A 17443-nucleotide genomic window follows, 5' to 3' on the forward strand; every position below is an offset into this window, starting at 1 on the left:
TCTCTATTCATCTGCTTAACTGCTCAGAACAAAAATGTTTGGTAATTCATTAAACTGTAACTACTTGTTAATTTACTATTTAATTGACAAATTCAATTTTATTTAAGGTACATGCTGGACTGAAAAATGTTCTGTTTTTCTCCTACTCTGTGGAAAGAGAATAGAAGGTGGACAAGGCCAATAGTATTTTTTTCCAGTGTATTGGGAAAGGCTGATACAGTGCTGAAAGATTTACCCCCAGTAGTGAACTGCTAGCTAGAATTTCAAGGCTTCTATTTCTAAATTACAGCAGAAAGCCCAGACACAATAAGAATGCCAAGCTGGGGGTGGGGAAAATCACAGCTGGAGAAACAATTGCAAACCTTACATGAGAACTATTATAATGTAGAAAAAGGAAAGATGTCAGCAATAGTCCAGGAGGAAAAAGACAAACTCCACAAGCAGACGGTATGTTTATTAGGATGAGCCAAAATGCCTCAAGAATAGAACGCACACAATAGCCAAAAGCTGAACTGTGAATCTGAAAATCCTAGTTGACAGCTTAAAACTTGCCTTTGGCAACGTTTTCCTGGGTTTTATCTAATCATTTACATCATAGCACAGTTTTCTCTTATTTTCATTCCAGCAATAAACATGAAATATATGAAGTATAACATGCCAGGTTAAACAGAATTTGTGAATGGCTTTGTGGTTATCAGTACCATACTCTCAATAACTAACATTTTTATACCATTTGTTATTTACTGAAGACAAAAAAAAATCTCTGTGTCCCAAATCTTTATGAGCACATATTGTATATATTTACAATTGATTTTTCACTGATCAGAACCTATCTAGGCAACCTTTGAAAATTAAGGGAATGAAGGAGCTCTATAGAATTATATTCAGAGAAAGTCTTGCTTATATAGGTAACAAATCCAGTTTATTTTCACCAAGCGAATGGCATATCACCAAGCTTGGATGATAGCATATCTCAGTGATGGTGAACCTTTTATGGCTCGCGTGCCAAAAGCGGGGGGAGCACAGGGAGTCGTGCTCCTCCAGAGCACAAAAAACCCAGCCCTACGGGTAAACCAGAAGTTCGGGAATGGACTTCCGGTTTGCTTGTAGGGCCAGTTTTAGTCCTCTGGAGCCTTCAGGGACCTTCAGGAGGCTGAAGGCTCTGGAGGACAAAAAATGGCTCTACGGACAAACTGGAAGTGATTTTCGGTTTGCTTGTAGGGACGGTTTTAGTCCTCCGGAGCCTTCAGGGACCTTCAGGAGGCATCTCTAAAGGCTCAGGAGGATGAAAAACGGCCCTACAGACAAACCGGGACTTCCGGTTTCACTTCACTTCAGTGCTCTGGAGGCTTCAGGAGCTTCCCTAAAGCTTCTGGAGTGCAAAAAACCAGCCCTACTGGTAAACTGGAAGTTCGGGAACGGACTTCCGGTTGGCTCGTAGGGTCATTTTTTGCCCTCAGAGGCCCCTGAAGGCTCCAGAGGACTAAAAACGGCCCTACGAGCAAACCAGTGCTCCAGAGGTTTTAGGGAAGCTCCTGAACCCTCCAGAGGGACTCCGGGGGGGGGGGGGGAGGCTGTTTTCACCATCCCCAGGCTCCTATAAAGCCTCTGGAGCCTGGGGAGGGTGAAAAATGGCCTCAAAAGAAGGCTGAAGACAGGTGGCCAGCAGGCGCATGCATGCTGGCCAGCTGACAGGGCAATACCTTGCGTGCCCTGACAAATGGCTCCGCGTGCCACCTGTGGCACACCTGCCATAGGTTCACCATCCCGGGCATATCTCAAAGACAGAATAATCTGTGAAGCTCCTATAGTTTTCTCATCCAATCATAAGACTTCCTTTGTATATTTTCATATGTTATATTTGCTATCAATATTTTTGGCTTTTGCACTGTTACGTTTCATTAAAAAAATGATCATCGACAGATTGAATTAATTAATACTTGAACTGGTTTTATATCTTTTTGGCCCAAGATGGCAGAGAAGCAGTGGCAAATTGCAGGGTGGCCAAAGGGGCAAAGATGGGGTGTGGGGGATAGAGATAATCACACATCACCAAGGCCAGTGTGTCATCTCAGCAGCAGGAGGAAACTGAGTTAGCTGGGGATGGCAGGAGTGAAGGGCAGAGAAGGGAGGGGAGATAGGTGGGGGGGGGAGTTGACATGCACACTGCAGTTGTAAATGTAGGTGGGCTGCCAAGCACCTGAATTTTGACCACATGACCCTAGGGCTGCTGCAACAGCCATAACTTTCAGGACTGGTCTTAACTATAATTTGTTCAGCACTGTCATAACTTTGAATAATCACTATCTGAATGGTCATCAAATGAGGGCTGTTGGAGAACAATCTAAATCAGGGGTATCAAACTCACATCGTCACAGCAGCATCATGTGATGTAGCACAATTTTTCCCCTTTGCTAGACTGGGCATGGGTGTGGCCAGCGGGTGACACATCCAGCCCGCAGGCTGTGAGATTGACAGCCCTAATCTAAACCTAAACATAGATTAAAAGGCAAAATAAATTCTTCAGATATGTCATTATTATTAAAAATTCCTTTCTGCCACAATTTGCAAAGAAGAATGGCAGAGGATCATCTCAACATCTGAACAGTTTTGACTGTACATGTTTTATTATATACTTTCAAATTACACATTCAATATACAAAATCAGCAATATTTAATGAAATGTAATTCTGTTTTGAATTCAATTTGCATCCAGAATGAGAATGAGCAATAATTTTAACGGAGGATTGCAAGCATAGCTATTAATACCATAGAGTTCATTGTTTCTCAGCCGTATCAACTTTAAAATATGTAGAGGTCAACTCCTAGAATGCTGACTGGAGCATTCTGGATATTGAAGTCCACAGATCTTAAAATTGCTGAGAAACACTGCTAAAGTCATCCACTTTCATTTGCCTCCTAACACAAAAAAAAAGTCAGGAAAAAATAAGCAAGTATAAGATTTGCAAAATTTTTAAAAAAGAACAATTAAACTTAATTTTTCAGTTTTAACAAGAATCTATGGACTACATCTAAAAGGCTGCTGCTACTATATTTATATTTCTTTTACAGATTTTAGTAGGTTAATTAAGTAGATTCCTTCATCACTTTTTAAAAAAATCCTGTTTGATAAATGAAGATTAGTTGTTTTTAATTCTTTGAATTTCCAAGCACTGAAGGTAGAGGTATTTATTAGTTAATGTCTTGATTCACTGGCACTATGAAAAACTAAACCCTTCTGAGCCAAAGTAAGTCTTGTTGAAAGAAAACTTCTAAAGTTTGTTTTATCTAATTGGTACAGGTTCTGCGTTGACAACAAGGGCTAAACTAAAACAAAAGGAAAACAGAAAACACTGAAGCATGTCCAAATGCGATTTAAAAAAACTGAAATTGCAGCTTCCATACATATCATAAATCCAGCTCTGATTTTAAGAACACAATGATGAATTCTCACAACATGCTAAGCTAAAACAAAGCAAAACTCATTACAGCTTAGCTTGAAGAATGAATCCAGCAAGACGGTTCTTATGGTTGTTAAACTGGTCATCATGTAACCTGATTTTACAATCATTGTTTACTTTGGTCATAAAGCAAGTTACCATGATCATTAAGTGAACCAAATGGTTGAATGGTCCAGTATATCCATTGACCATATTTTTCTGAAAAAAGTTGCAAATCATTGTCATGTGACTATGAGATGCTGCTACTGGTTGTAAATGCGAACCACTTGCCAAATACCTGAAACGTGATGATGTGACTGCAGGGAGCAATTGTAAATAGCATTTTAAAGTTCATCTTAAGTATGAATGGTCATTAATTGGCCGGTCATAGTTCAAAGGCTACCTATAATGTATACTTGCAGGACAAAAAATTAGATAATACAAAGCTATTACAGCTGGATGCTTGTCACTTGAAAAAGGTAATAATTGGTTCCATAAATCATAGATACTTACTGAAAGTTTTGCAGATGTCAGATACTGCTTTAAAGACTCTGTCAGAAAAGTTCACTTTCACTTTTACATACTTCATGTTGGGAAGCTGGAGTCGGAGCAATTTGTGTTGAGGAGTGAACTGTAACTTTGCATCAGCCTGTATTCCATACTTATCTAAAGTCCAGTGTGTTTTAAGGAGCCAGGTTTTCTTCTTTTCCCACCATAAGGCATGGTCGGACCAGTCTTTCTTGACATCTAGGAGGAGCACAAAGATACAGAGTTAGGAATTAAAGAGAAATAGCGAGTAACTAAATTCACAGTGCTTAGACAAAATCTATTTTGTTTATTTTTTATAAAACACCAATAATTTTTATTTCATGCATTTATTCACCCAGCCAAGTTATTCTTGCAAAAGACAAGAGTGAAGTAAGGATCATTCAACGTCTGAAAATCTAATTAACTGGCAGAAACTGCACAATCTTGACAAAACTCGAAAACTAAACAGGGTCAAATCTGACTACTATAGTATCTGAGACACCACTAGGGACGGCCAAGAAGTAAAGATAAAAATCCCCTCAAGTCAAGCTAAATTTTTCCTTCCATGTTACTTAACCATATTTTCAGTGGGGAAAAAAACTTTCGGTATTTTGATAATTCCATATGCGAGGAATATAGCCAAGGAGGATATGTGCATTAATATGCTTAACAAGTTTTTAACAATTTGGATAACTTCAGCACAAATTAAGCTGAGTCCAAATTGTGTAAGTTAAATGTTCCAACATCTGCATTGCATCCCCAGCTACTATTAATAATTCCCTGATGTGTCCCAATAGCAATTGTTCTTCCAACTAAATAATATTTCAGAATTGAGGCATTGCTGCAGAAATGGTTCTCTTCTTTCCCACTGGATACAAATGTTCCAATAAATAAAGCTCAAAGCCCAATTATATATAATGCTTTCTGAAAAAGAAAGATCCACTAGAAATTCTGAATATAATCAGTATAATTCAGATAGAACAGGATTCCATAAATACAGGACCAGAGAATTCAATGCCATTCCTACCTCCCAGATAACTGATCTTATGTGCTGGCGTAAGTAGGATATTTGAAATTAATCTTTGAGTATCATGCAAGTAAAGGCAACATTTTGGATAAGTGTTATAGGACTTCTGATTCATGATTAAATTAAGTTTCGCTGTTCAAAGCACAATGGCAAAAAATGTGTGCAAAGGGTGCAATTAATAATGCATGCCACCTTATCAGGGCTAAACTACACAAAGAATAGAAGAAAATTGACTACAATTGTTTTTTTTATTATTCTCTTCCTCTCCCCACAAAATACAGGACGTTTCTTTAGATATTAGGTAGACTTAGGCAACCCAGAAAACATACAGAACTACTATATTGTTAACTCATAATCTCTAATTTTTTGAAAAGCTCAACTGGACAGAAAGAAAGAAAGAACGATACAGTTAAGTTCAGATTCAGCCTACATTAGAGTCATAAATATCCCTGTCATTCTTTAAAAACAAAAAAGGGAATAATCTTGGCTTGGGTAACATGGTTAGAAGAGAGGAGCAGCAGCCACAATTCTCAACAGCATGGCATTCTATCGTCAAATTAAACAAAGCCAAATATAGAAAAGCATGCAGCATGCAGTAAGACTTGGCTGCTCTCAAAGAAATCTGTCAAGTGATTATGGTGAACTCTGGTCCAAACTTTTGCTTCTCTAAAACATGTCAAGAATAAGGGAATGATTTCGGCACTGAAAGATGTTGTTTATGAACTCTCAAGTAGAAGAGGTTTAGACTTAAATGCGGGTTATAAATTAAAAAGCCACTGGCTTTCTTATCAGCCTACAGGGCTACAATTAATATTAAGAGATTTATCATTTTTTACATTGGCTTTTGACAATTTAAGCATACAAAACAACCTATTAGAGACAAAGGATAGATCTTTCACCCAGGTTTAAGAAAACTCAGTGCATCCTGCATGATATTCTTTCTACTGAATTCTTTATTTGGGAAGGAGGGAGGAGGTTTTAACATGGATTATTTATTTTATATCTATCCAATGCTATGAAGAGATGAAACTAAGGAAGAAACTGGAATCGGAACCTGGGGACTTTCTCGCTACTCAAGAACAATTTTTTAAAACTGAAAAATATTGAAATACCAAGAAACAGCTAAAAAAATCACCCTCCTTTTATTAAATAATTTATTTTTGAAGACGAGAATGCTCTATGAGCAAGACTTTGTTCACACAAAATGTCTCGCATGTAAATAACACACAAAAAGAACTTACAGCACTAGACTATTTAATGCTTCTTGTAAGGGGCAGAATTCAACTTTATAAAGTTAATTTGTTAACCAGAAATTCTTCTAGTGATAACAATGCCAGCACTGTCTAAACCAGCTTTAAGTGGACTTAAGTGGTGGCCAGCTGTTCTTCTGGGTTCAGTCGCACGTATGCGCACTGGCCAGCTGCTCTTCTCCCGCTCCTGGTATGCACATGTGCATGTAGGAACCCGGAAGATAACAGCTGGCGATCGTGGGTACCCACAGAGAGGGCTCTGCATGCCACCTCTGGCACGCGTTCCATAGGTTTGTCACCATGGAACTAGTCTGTCTTGGCTGGTCTGGCTAAGCACAGCTCTTCTGATGTCCTGATTATAGGTTTAGTTTAATATGGTAAATCAGTTAAGTCTGGAGTCTGCTCTAAAAATATGTCTTCTTCACTATAAAACGTATAGCTTCTCTTTTAAACTTTTATGTTTCAGCAAAATAAGGTAGTGTTTGCTTTCTCTATGGTATTTAATTTTGCTTGGATAGCACTTATATCCTGAAGCTGCAGGTTATAGGCACATCATCTAGAAACTAGTATCAGTGAAATAGTATTGATTCACTAGAAGTAAATGCGAAATTGAAAGACTATTTACCTTGACAGATGATCTGAAAATACTTTAAGATTGCTATGAGAATAACTATAGCATCATGACTGAGACTATGGTATCTAAGGTTGATTGTGCCTTCCATGCTAACTCAACACTAAATTTAACAACAGAAGAAAAGAGGAACAGATCAACAAATAGCCGTCCCTCCATTACGGCTTGTGATAATTTATCCATGGCTAAAAAAATCAACAAAACCAGGTCTGTACTGGGCTAATTATATTTTAAACCCTTATCAATAATTGCAAGAAGTTTCGGAAAACCAGAAAAAGCTGGCAAAAATTCAGAGAGTTTCTAATAGCTGTTGCAAAAAATGAAATGTTGAGATGGCCCAGAAATAGTTATTCAACAGGAGCGAAAGAACTATTCAGAAGGATCATTTTCAGGAAAAGAAGAGATTCTTTCGAACAATATTGTTGGGCAAATAAAGACCTGAAGCTATCTATCATAGACCTTCAAAAAATAATATCAGATTCCAAGCCTGATTCCTTGGCTAATGCATTAATTTATAATTTCAGGAAACTGAGATATTTTATGTATGTTAATTTAATTAATTTAATTTAATTTACCACATTTATATGCCACCCAATCCCGAAGGACTCCGGGCGGCTTACAAAAATAAAGAGGGGAAAAAAAGACACATAACGAACACATAACAAAAGAAAACGGTTTAAAATAGCAACACCTCCTACATTCATTCTAATCAGGGCTGGACCTCAACAGTGAGGTCAACAGCCCCAGGCCTGCCAGAACAGCCAAGTTTTTACAGCTTTCCTGAAGGCCATGAGAGTGGGTATGGTCCGGATCTCTGGGGGTAGCTGATTCCAAAGAGTCGGAGCAGCCACAGAGAAGGCTCTCCTCCAGGGGCCTGCCAGCCAACACTGTCTGGCTGATGGCATCTGAAGGAGGCCCAATCTGTGGGATCTTACTGGCCGCTGGGAGGTATGCGGCAGTAGGCGGTCTCGAAGGTACTCTGGCCCTAAGTCATATAGGGCTTTAAAGGTGATAACCAACACCTTGAATTGCGTCCAGAGACCAATTGGTAGCCAGTGCAGCTCGTGGAGCACAGGTGTAACGTGGGTGTACCTCGGTGCACCCAATATCGCTCGTGCAGCCGCATTCTGGACTAACTGCAGTCTCCGAATGCTTTTCAAGGGTAGCCCCATGTAGAGCGCGCTGCAACAATCCAGCCTTGAGGTGACAAGGGCGTGAGTAACCATTTGCTGCCACATAAGCATGTTGAAGTTAGGTAGATTTCCCTCAGGAGAAACAAGGTTGATATTGCAGCTATAATTACAAGAATGGTACCCACTAAACATTATTCCCTGCAGGTCCCTCAAATCAGGGCTTAAACTGAGAAGTAGTGTCAGCTTTTTCTCCTTATATTCTAAGTATATCTTTTAGCTTGTGACAATAATAGGGAAAAGAGTTTTCCCTCAAACATAAAAAGCTTTAGTACTTTAGTACCAATATCCAGGATCAATTGTAGTAGAATAGAGGTCTTCTAGATTACCAGTTTACTGCACATCATCAGAATACCCAATTTACACAAAATTTATTGCTCATCCTTTTGCCGCTGATCTCAATGGATACGTTAGTGTCTTTCCACAATATCTCCTCGTTCCTACACAGCTAAATTTTGAACATTTCTGATTATAATCCACATATAATGGACCACACCCTGTCAGCTTATAACAGATACAATATAATAGTTTATATTGTGTTTGCAGCAAAGAGTTAGAACGTGAAGGAAAGACAAGGAAGGTAAATCTTGACCCAATTCTTCCTGTGAAACTCCCAAATTCAGATGCAGCATGAGACCTGTGGCCCATTCACTAGGAAAACCACCGATAGCTCTGTCACCTAACATTCCAGCGTTCTAATAATAGACTGCCAACCCTTATACAAAGGGCTAGGAATGATTAAAACAGCACAGATAGACATCCAGTATTTATTTATGTATTTGTGCAATAAATCCCTGTAGGCTTAGGCAGTTTACCAATATTAAAATAACAATAGTACATTAAATGCAATCATTAAAATGGAAACAATACAAATATAGGCATTTAGGGTGCACAGTTAATCCTCAAAAGAAATGCTATCAATGCCTCAGGAGACAGATTGTTCCATAAGAAGGGAGCTGCTAAGAAAAAATGCTACTGTCAGGCTCTCATACTACATAAACTACTCATACTCATACTCTCTCCTACCACCTGACCTTAGTTGGCATTCTCTAAAAAAATCTGCATGAAAAGCAATCTTTACATAGAGAGATTCTAAGCCCTATGGGACCATAAAGACAACAGCCAGCATCTTGAATTACATTTATACTGGCAATCAGCATAGCTCCTGCAACATTGGTTTATCAGGGCAGTACAGTAGTTATTGTATTCTAGGCCAAATGAAATGTGTGAGTGGTCCTCCAAAGCAGACCCAAGTGACATACATTACAGGAGGGCTGTCAAACTGGTGGCCCCTGGGCCGGATGTGACAGGATACATCATGTGACATCAAGAGTTTGACACCCGTGCATTACAGCAATCAAACTGGAAGATGATTAAATATGAATGACTGTCCTCAGGGGATCCCATTCCAGGTGTATTCTCAATGCAATACAATACAATAGCAGAGTTGGAAGGGACCTAGGTGGTCTTCTAGTCCAATCCCCTGCCTAGGCAGGAAACCCTATACCGTTTCAGACAAATGGCTATCTAACATCTTCTTAAAGACTTCCAGTGTTGGGGCATTCACAACTTCTGGAGGCAAGCTGTTCCACTGATTAATTGTTCTAACTGTCAGGAAATTTCTCCTCAGTTCTAAGTTGCTTCTCTCCTTCATTAGTTTCCACCCATTGCTTCTTGTTCTACTCTCAGGTGCCTTGGAAAATAGTTTGACTCCCTCTTCTTTGTGGCAACCGCTGAGATATTGGAACACTGCTATCATGTCTCCCCTAGTCCTTCTTTCTATTAAACTAGACATACCCAGTTCCTGCAACCGTTCCTCATATGTTTTAGTCTCCAATCCCCTAATCATCTTTGTTGCTCTTCTCTGCACTCTTTCTAGAGTCTCCACATCTTTTCTACATCGTGGTGACCAAAACTGAATGCAGTATTCCATGTGTGGCTTTACCAAGGCATTATAAAGTGGTATTAACACTTCACGTGATCTTGATTCTATCCCTCTGTTTACGCAGCCTAGAAATGTTTTGGCTTTTTTGGCAGCTGCTGCACACTGCTGGCTCATATTTAAATGGATGTCCACTAGGACTCCAATATCCCTCTCACAGTTACTACTATTGAGCAAGGTACCACCTATACTGTGCATTTCCTTTTTCTGACCTAAATGTAGAACCTTACTCTTTTCACCATTGAATTTCATTTTGTTAGCTAGTGCCCAATGTTCAAGTTTGTCAAGATCCTTCTGTATCTTAAGCCTATCTTCTGGAGTGTTGGCTATTCCTGCCATCTTGGTGTCATCTGCAAATTTGATGAGTTCCCCATTTATTCCCTCATGCAAATCATTGATGAAGATGTTGAAGAGTACTGAGCCTAAAACAGAGCCTTGGGGTACTCCACTGCATACTTCCCTCCATGTAGATGCAGCTCCATTGAGGACTACACGTTGAGTGCAGTTGGTTAGCCAGTTATGAATCCATCTGGTGGTGATGCTGTCTAACCCACATTCTTCTACTTTATCTAGTAGTAGGTTATGGTCTACCTTATCAAATGCCTTACTGAAGTCCAAGTAAACTATATTGACGGCATTCCTCTGGTCCAGGAATTTTGTCACATTGTCAAAGAATGCAATAAGATTAGTCTGGCGTGATTTTTTGACAAACCCATGTTGGCTTTTGGCTATTACTTTGTTTGCTTCTAGGTGTTCGCTAATTCGTTGCTTGATTATCTTTTCCAGAATCTTTCCTGGTATTGAGGTCAGACTGATAGGTCTGTGATAGGTCTATAGTTTCCTGGATCTATTTTTTTTTCCTTTTTTGAAGATGGGAACCACATCAGCTCTTTTCCAGTCCTCTGGTAGTTCCCTGGTGCTCCAGGATCTCTGAAAGATATAGTTCAGTGATTCTGAAATCTTGTCTGCCAGTTCCTTCAGAACCCTGGGGTGTAATCCATCCGGTCCTGGTGATTTGAACTCGTCTAGGATAGACAGGTGCTCACTTACCATTTTCTTCCCTATTATCTCAAAGGACCTAGCCATGGTATTCGCATATTTATTGATTAAACGTGAGACCTTGACCCCTGAGACAACACAACTCTATCAAGAGTGAAGAATAATACAATCCTGGAATCAGGAGATTTCTGAATTAAGGGCTGCTCCATTTTGTTTGGATAGAATCTGAGCGTACGTTTTCCCACCCAGATACTGAAAGCCACTGGGCACTGAGATGGTATTTCTACCACATCTCTTATTGGGTCCATGTTGGCAATGTGAATATGGATATATATTCTGTTACACGAACTGACATAAACTCTCACAACAGTTTTATGCAGATGTTAAAACAGAGTAACAAAGACCAAATCCTAACCCTATAATTGAGTATCCTAGAGTCTGACTTCTCATCCACAGTGCCACAGGCTGAAATAGTCTGCTCAGAGAAGGGTGGAACCATTGTAGCATTGTGCCTTTAACTCCTAACGCCCACAGGCAGCTCAGAGAATACAGTGGTGAACACTACTGAAGGTTAATGTATGTAGTCATGCATATACTTCAGCAAGGAACAGAATATTTGATTGCAATAAGTCACTGTAATTGGGGCTCATAGAGATAATATGGTTAGGTCACAATTCAAGGCACATGTGGGAAGGTTGTGACAGAGATTCTGGATTCACAAACTGTTCTCAAATGGAGAGGGTTCAGTTTGAATAGATTGTTCCATATAAGGAAGTCCCAAACATTTAGCTATAAGGCAACTGCCAGGTGAGAATCAGTTAAGGCAGATGCCATTCTTCTCTAGTAAGGAAGCATGTCAAGCAACTCTGCTCTATTATCAAGATTGTATGGTTTGTTTGTGGCAGTTGCATAGGAACAGGACTTGTCATCTGACTCCTGGCACAGCCAGATTCAGGTGCTTGATCGCTTGCCTATCCCTGGCCCTGACATTAGTCCAGCATATCCAGAGCAGACTCATTATATTAGAATCATCCTTGTCTGTATTCGGCATGACACCACTGTCATTTCAATAGATTCCATCTGGCTTCCAGTCTGAAGCAATTGTGAGGGATTCTGTCCTCAAAATACTCAGCCAGATTCTTACAACTTACACTAATGGGTTCTTCTAGACCAGGCATCAGCAAACGGCGGCTCTGGAGCCACATGTGACTCTTCCCTCCCTCTGCTGCGGCTCCATCACCAGTCGGCACCACAATTTTGAGAGGAGCTTCTGGTGGTGGGGGGAGAAGCACAGTGTGCCAGGAGAAGACTCTATGGCAAATGGAGGGTTTTCCAGTTGTCTCTACAATTGATAGGGCTTTCGGTTATGACAGTATGCCGTGCTAGGAGGAGACTCTATGGTGGGGGAACTGAACTTCTGGTCAGCTCCAGAATTGAACAGGGGGCTTCCGGCTAGACCTTTGTGGCTCCAGGTGTTTTCTTTTCTGTGGGAAACGGGTTCAAATGGCTCTTTGAGTGTTTAAGACTGTCCTTTTCTAACAGGGTGTAAGACATAGTATTATAGTTTGTCATACAGTCAGTCAGATGCTTAGAGTGGATTTGGCATTTTTATCCATCTATTGAATCTTTCCCAAGATCCTGGGATAAGCAATTATTGATGTTTGATGATGTTAAGAGGTATCATCGTAGGATGTAAGCTGTGTTACTATTATGTTATAAATTTATTGACTGCCCCATACTATAGGCAGATAACAATAAATATAAACCATCATTGATACTTTATTCCCTTGATTATGTGCAATGAAGTCATTGTCAAATCTCAGCAATCACATAGACAGATGTTCTCCATGAAAAATATCATAACTAATATATTTTAATATATCATTAAATGCTTATACATCTTACATCCATCTCCTAACCAAAGCATAGCTATGATAGATGCAATTCAAATCATGAAAAATGAAAAGAGAAAAACTATAAAGAATACAGTATGACAATGTAAATTATATGCAGATTATAATTATACATGAAATTAAAATATAAACTCTAAAACTTGAATTTTGGATGGGGCACAATTCTGAGTCTGAATAAAAAAAATACATGCAATCAGAGAGAAGAGGCCATCCAGGGCAAATCTGCCCCTGTACTCCATATTTTAACATGGTATTCAATAGAACTGCTCCCTGAATTATTGGGAAAATGTTGTTGGAAACCTTCCAAAACCTCAGTTACCTGGAGCAAGACATCTTAATCTATCCTTCCTCTTTTTAAAAAAAAGGATGGCAGTTCTAGTTAACCCCATTGTTACGAGAAAATAATAATCAGAAAATGTTAATCTGCATGTATATTAGACAATATTAGAACGTTGACGTGATATATTTATATGGTCACATATAGAACCACTAATTCCAATTCTATGATATCTTTATCTATTATAAAGTTTCTAAACTTTTGGGACAGCGGGCAGATTCTGAGAGCACATTTTGGTTGGTGGGCACCACACTCGTTTTGAGGAAGGTGGTTGCTCATTTATAGAACAGCTGCTATGGGTTACATGGTCAGTCATACAAAACAATCCAGGAGCAGAGAGCCTAGAAGGCACCAAAAAAGAAATTCCCCCTACTGAAGACAGTAGATCTGTCATACTTGGCCTACAAACCTTCTTTTCCCTTGTTGCAAAAGTCATTATTTGGCATATTTAACATAAAAGCTATGATTTCCTTTTATGCCACTGTAAATACATCTTTACAATGCATATTTGGGAAGGGTGTTATGCAGGCCAGACACAGTATTTCAGACTGTCTTACCGGCCTCTGGTTTCCAGTTATTACTTTTTTTTAATGTTCCTATAGTTAACAACCCAGCCCCTTCCCACCAAAACCTTCAGATGGGATTTAAAAATATGTCTGTACTGCTGCCAAGAAAACCACATGGATGTCAGTATCATCACGCTTCATTCAAGGGTGGTTTTTAAATCCAAACATCAAATCATGGTCTACAATCAGTATAGCTGAGCTACATGCTATTCATATACCTTAAAACCCCAGATAGTTAATCATTAAAACCAAATTTAAGGTTTTGTCTGTGTTTATTCTTCGGTTTTGTAATCTAGCAGACTTTGAGTCTTCTAATCTAATTTTGACTGTGCCCTCAATCCAGATGAGAACTACTTTTGTTTAGAAGTTCTAGTACTAATTAATAGTTCTAGCACTATTTAATTGTATTGGGTTTCAATACCCATGACAGCTAAATTATTCATTCTTCATTTAATGGATTTTTGTTTTCTCAGGAAGGCTGCAGTATCCCATATGTAATGCAATGGTGTTAATAGCATATGATTTAGGAATATATTCCATATACACGTAGACCTTAACTTGTGACCACAATTGGGAACAGAATTTCAATCATGATAGTTGTAAGTTGAGACACACAGATGACCGGACCCAATTTTACCATCATTTGTATGGTAGTTGCGGCCAAGCAAATCACATGATTTGTAAGTATGGACTGACTCTCTCAAACAGGCCTTTTTTTTTTTGCTGGAAATGGGCAAAAAATGTTCCAAATCACAGGATGCTACACCAAGTTATAGTTGTGAGCCAGCTGTCAAGCAGATGAAATGCAACTCTGTAATGGTGGGGAAAGGTTTTTGCAGCATTTTATAACAGCTGGAAGTGCTTTATAGGCTATAAAGCACCCTTTCTGAGGCTATCTGTAACTAACATATGGCCATTAGGACGGCCAATTGGAACAATGGAGCTTCCAGAGATTTCAAACTTTTTTTGCTAGCAGATACAGGTAGTTCTTGACTTATGACCAGAATGTTCTGGTAAGAGAATATTCATCTTTAAGTCATGTGGTTAACTAAGGCATTATATGACTGCATCCAATTTTATGAGCATTTTGCAGCAGTCTTTAAGCAAATCACTGGTCATTTACTAAGGCTATGACTATGATTTGTGACCTCCCCTGCCATTTTCTCCCTATTGACTGTAGCTGGCTGGAATGGTTGCAAAAGGTAACCATGTGCCCAGAGGATGCTATATTTGTTGTAAATGTAAACTGGTTACTAAGCTCCCAGAAAGTGGTCACATGATCATAGGGATGCTGTAATAGCCTTGAATGTGAGGAGCAGCTGTAAGTTGAGGAATACCTCTGTAAGTACCTGACCAGCACACCTGATAGGTGTTTAAGTATTTTATAGTTGTGCAGGTTCTTGTTATGAACAACTATCCATTGATCAAACTCATATTATTTCTAATTAGGCAGAGGGAAGTAGCTGTAACAAGATTACTTAATACTGAGGAAGAGCCGAGGTGGCGCAGTGGTTAAATGCAGCACTGCAGGCTATTTCAGCTGACTGCAGTTCGGCTGTTCAAATCTCACCGGCTCAGGGTTGACTCAGCCTTCCATCCTTCTGAGGTGGGTAAAATGAGGACCCGGATTGTTGTTGGGGGCAATAGGCTGACTCTGTAAACCGCTTAGAGAGGGCTGAAAGCCCTATGAAGCGGTATATAAGTCTAACTGCTATTGCTATTCTATAATGGAGCCAAGGCAGTATTTGAACATAACACCATTAAACACTATCAGTTTAGCTTTCGTTTTTCAACATGTAGGGCTGCTTACAAATTGTGCATACAACTGCATTGTCCACTCCTGGCAAAAAAAACCCACGAAGGTACTGGTAGTCCTCAACTTACAACATTCATTTAATGACCATTCAAATTTGTGATGGGACTGAAAAAAGTGTCTTATGACCATTTTTCACACTTACGACCTTTGCAGCATCTCCATAATCACATGAACAAAATTCAGATGCTTGGCAACTTATTCATATTTATGTTCGTTGGTGTGTTCCAAGATCAAGTGATCACCCTTTGGGACCGTCTCAGAAGCAAATTCAATGGGGAAGCCAGATTCACTTAACAACCGGGTTACTAACTTATCAACTGTGGTGCTTCATTTAACAACAGAGGCAAGAAATGTCATAAAATGGGGTAAAACTCAATTAACAAATGTCTTACTTAACAACAGAACTTTTGGGCTCAATTATGGTCATACGCTGAGGACTACCTATACTTGAGAATGTGTCCTGCAATGCTGGAGTGCTCCTATGCTCCAATGTTGGAGCACATAGGACTGTTTCTTATATTTTCTTTCTGCTTAACTGAGAAGGATCCAAGTAAGTTTCAATGGAAGACACTCCATTTCCAATTGGCACACTTCTGTGCCCGAACCATCAGAGGAGCTTTTAGCTCAAGAGACGTCTTCTTTAGCTGGTGGAAAGACCATTATGTACTTTTAGAATACAAAGAAAAAAAAGTACTTCTAGCTTGCCTAATGAAAGACTGCCGTTTTTCAGGCCATATAAGCTCAAATGCCATTTCTCAATATTCTTGTAACAATGAGTCAAGAATATTTTATTCTTTTCAAGCAGTTAATTTTTAAGCCAGAAGATAATTATTACTGTGTACCTAGATAATAAATAAGTGCAAATGAACTGATATCAAGGCTCAGACATACCTGGTATCTGTGGGTATCTTTTCTGATAACATTTATCATACTCATCAGTTTAATTTGGGCCATTCCTGAATACAGTACTTTGAAATTAGATTACAACTGTGGGCAGATTTCTAGAAACACAAGAAAAACATAAAGCTAAAATATACACATGTAGAATTTGCTAAAATGTGCATACTTGTATGATTCCTATTACTCCCGATAAGCTATGACTAGGAGAGATAGGAAGAAAGCACATTTTGTCATAAAATTTCAACAGGATAAGCTATTTTATTAAATTCCATTTCTGTGACTAATCCAAAGCAGTTGTTTAATTCTTCAAGTTGTGGTAAAGGAATTAAGTAATAATATTTAATAGTAATTTTAGGGAGGAAAAAATTGTAGTGAGCAAAGAAACATTTTTTTGTTCAAGGGTAAATCAATCACCAGTTCTACTTTGCAGCAAATTCTGCCAACTGAATGAGAATGCCAAATGTTCTATGTCACTTCCTGTTCAGTAAGGACATCCATAGTTGTTTAGCAGATAAAGTCATTTACTTTATTTAAAGCTTGTTTATGAACGTGTCCCATTTGATCCTACATTTCCACTTTGTTTCCCATTTTCCCAAGGGAAAGTTTCTTGCAAGAGAATACTTGTAGAAAATATAGGAGAATTTAGGTCTATTCAAGCACAACTTTTGAGAACCATGCACTGTCCCAATGTAATCTAGCATCTGAATTCAATTTTACTCAGGCCTTGTAGAATATACTTTGTAATTATAAACCGTTTCATAGCAACTGAATAAAATATAAATAAAAAAACCAAGATATAGCAAAAGAAGCTGGGTTGACAATTATTGTATATGTTTATATAAATTATCTTAGTACAAAAATTAATATTAAAATGATTAGTATATAAATTACATTATATTCATAT

At 38.8% G+C, this 17443-nt stretch overlaps 1 protein-coding gene across 7 annotated transcripts in view; it reads right to left on the reverse strand.

The window, feature by feature from the left end:
- Positions 1-17443, reverse strand: part of FERMT2 (FERM domain containing kindlin 2) — an 81031-nt gene that overhangs the window by 56069 nt on the left and 7519 nt on the right. For all 7 annotated transcript variants that reach the window (XM_087728513.1, XM_087728506.1, XM_087728528.1 and 4 more), the window contains one exon: positions 3954-4187. In XM_087728513.1, the coding sequence (XP_087584639.1) occupies positions 3954-4187 (234 nt within the window). The remainder of the gene's footprint in view (positions 1-3953; positions 4188-17443) is intronic.

The sequence above is a fragment of the Thamnophis sirtalis genome, unplaced genomic scaffold (assembly GCF_051295495.1).
Source record: "Thamnophis sirtalis isolate CommonGarterSnake01/CBP01778 unplaced genomic scaffold, rThaSir2_p1.2 scaffold_1, whole genome shotgun sequence".
Lineage (NCBI taxonomy): Eukaryota > Metazoa > Chordata > Lepidosauria > Squamata > Natricidae > Thamnophis > Thamnophis sirtalis.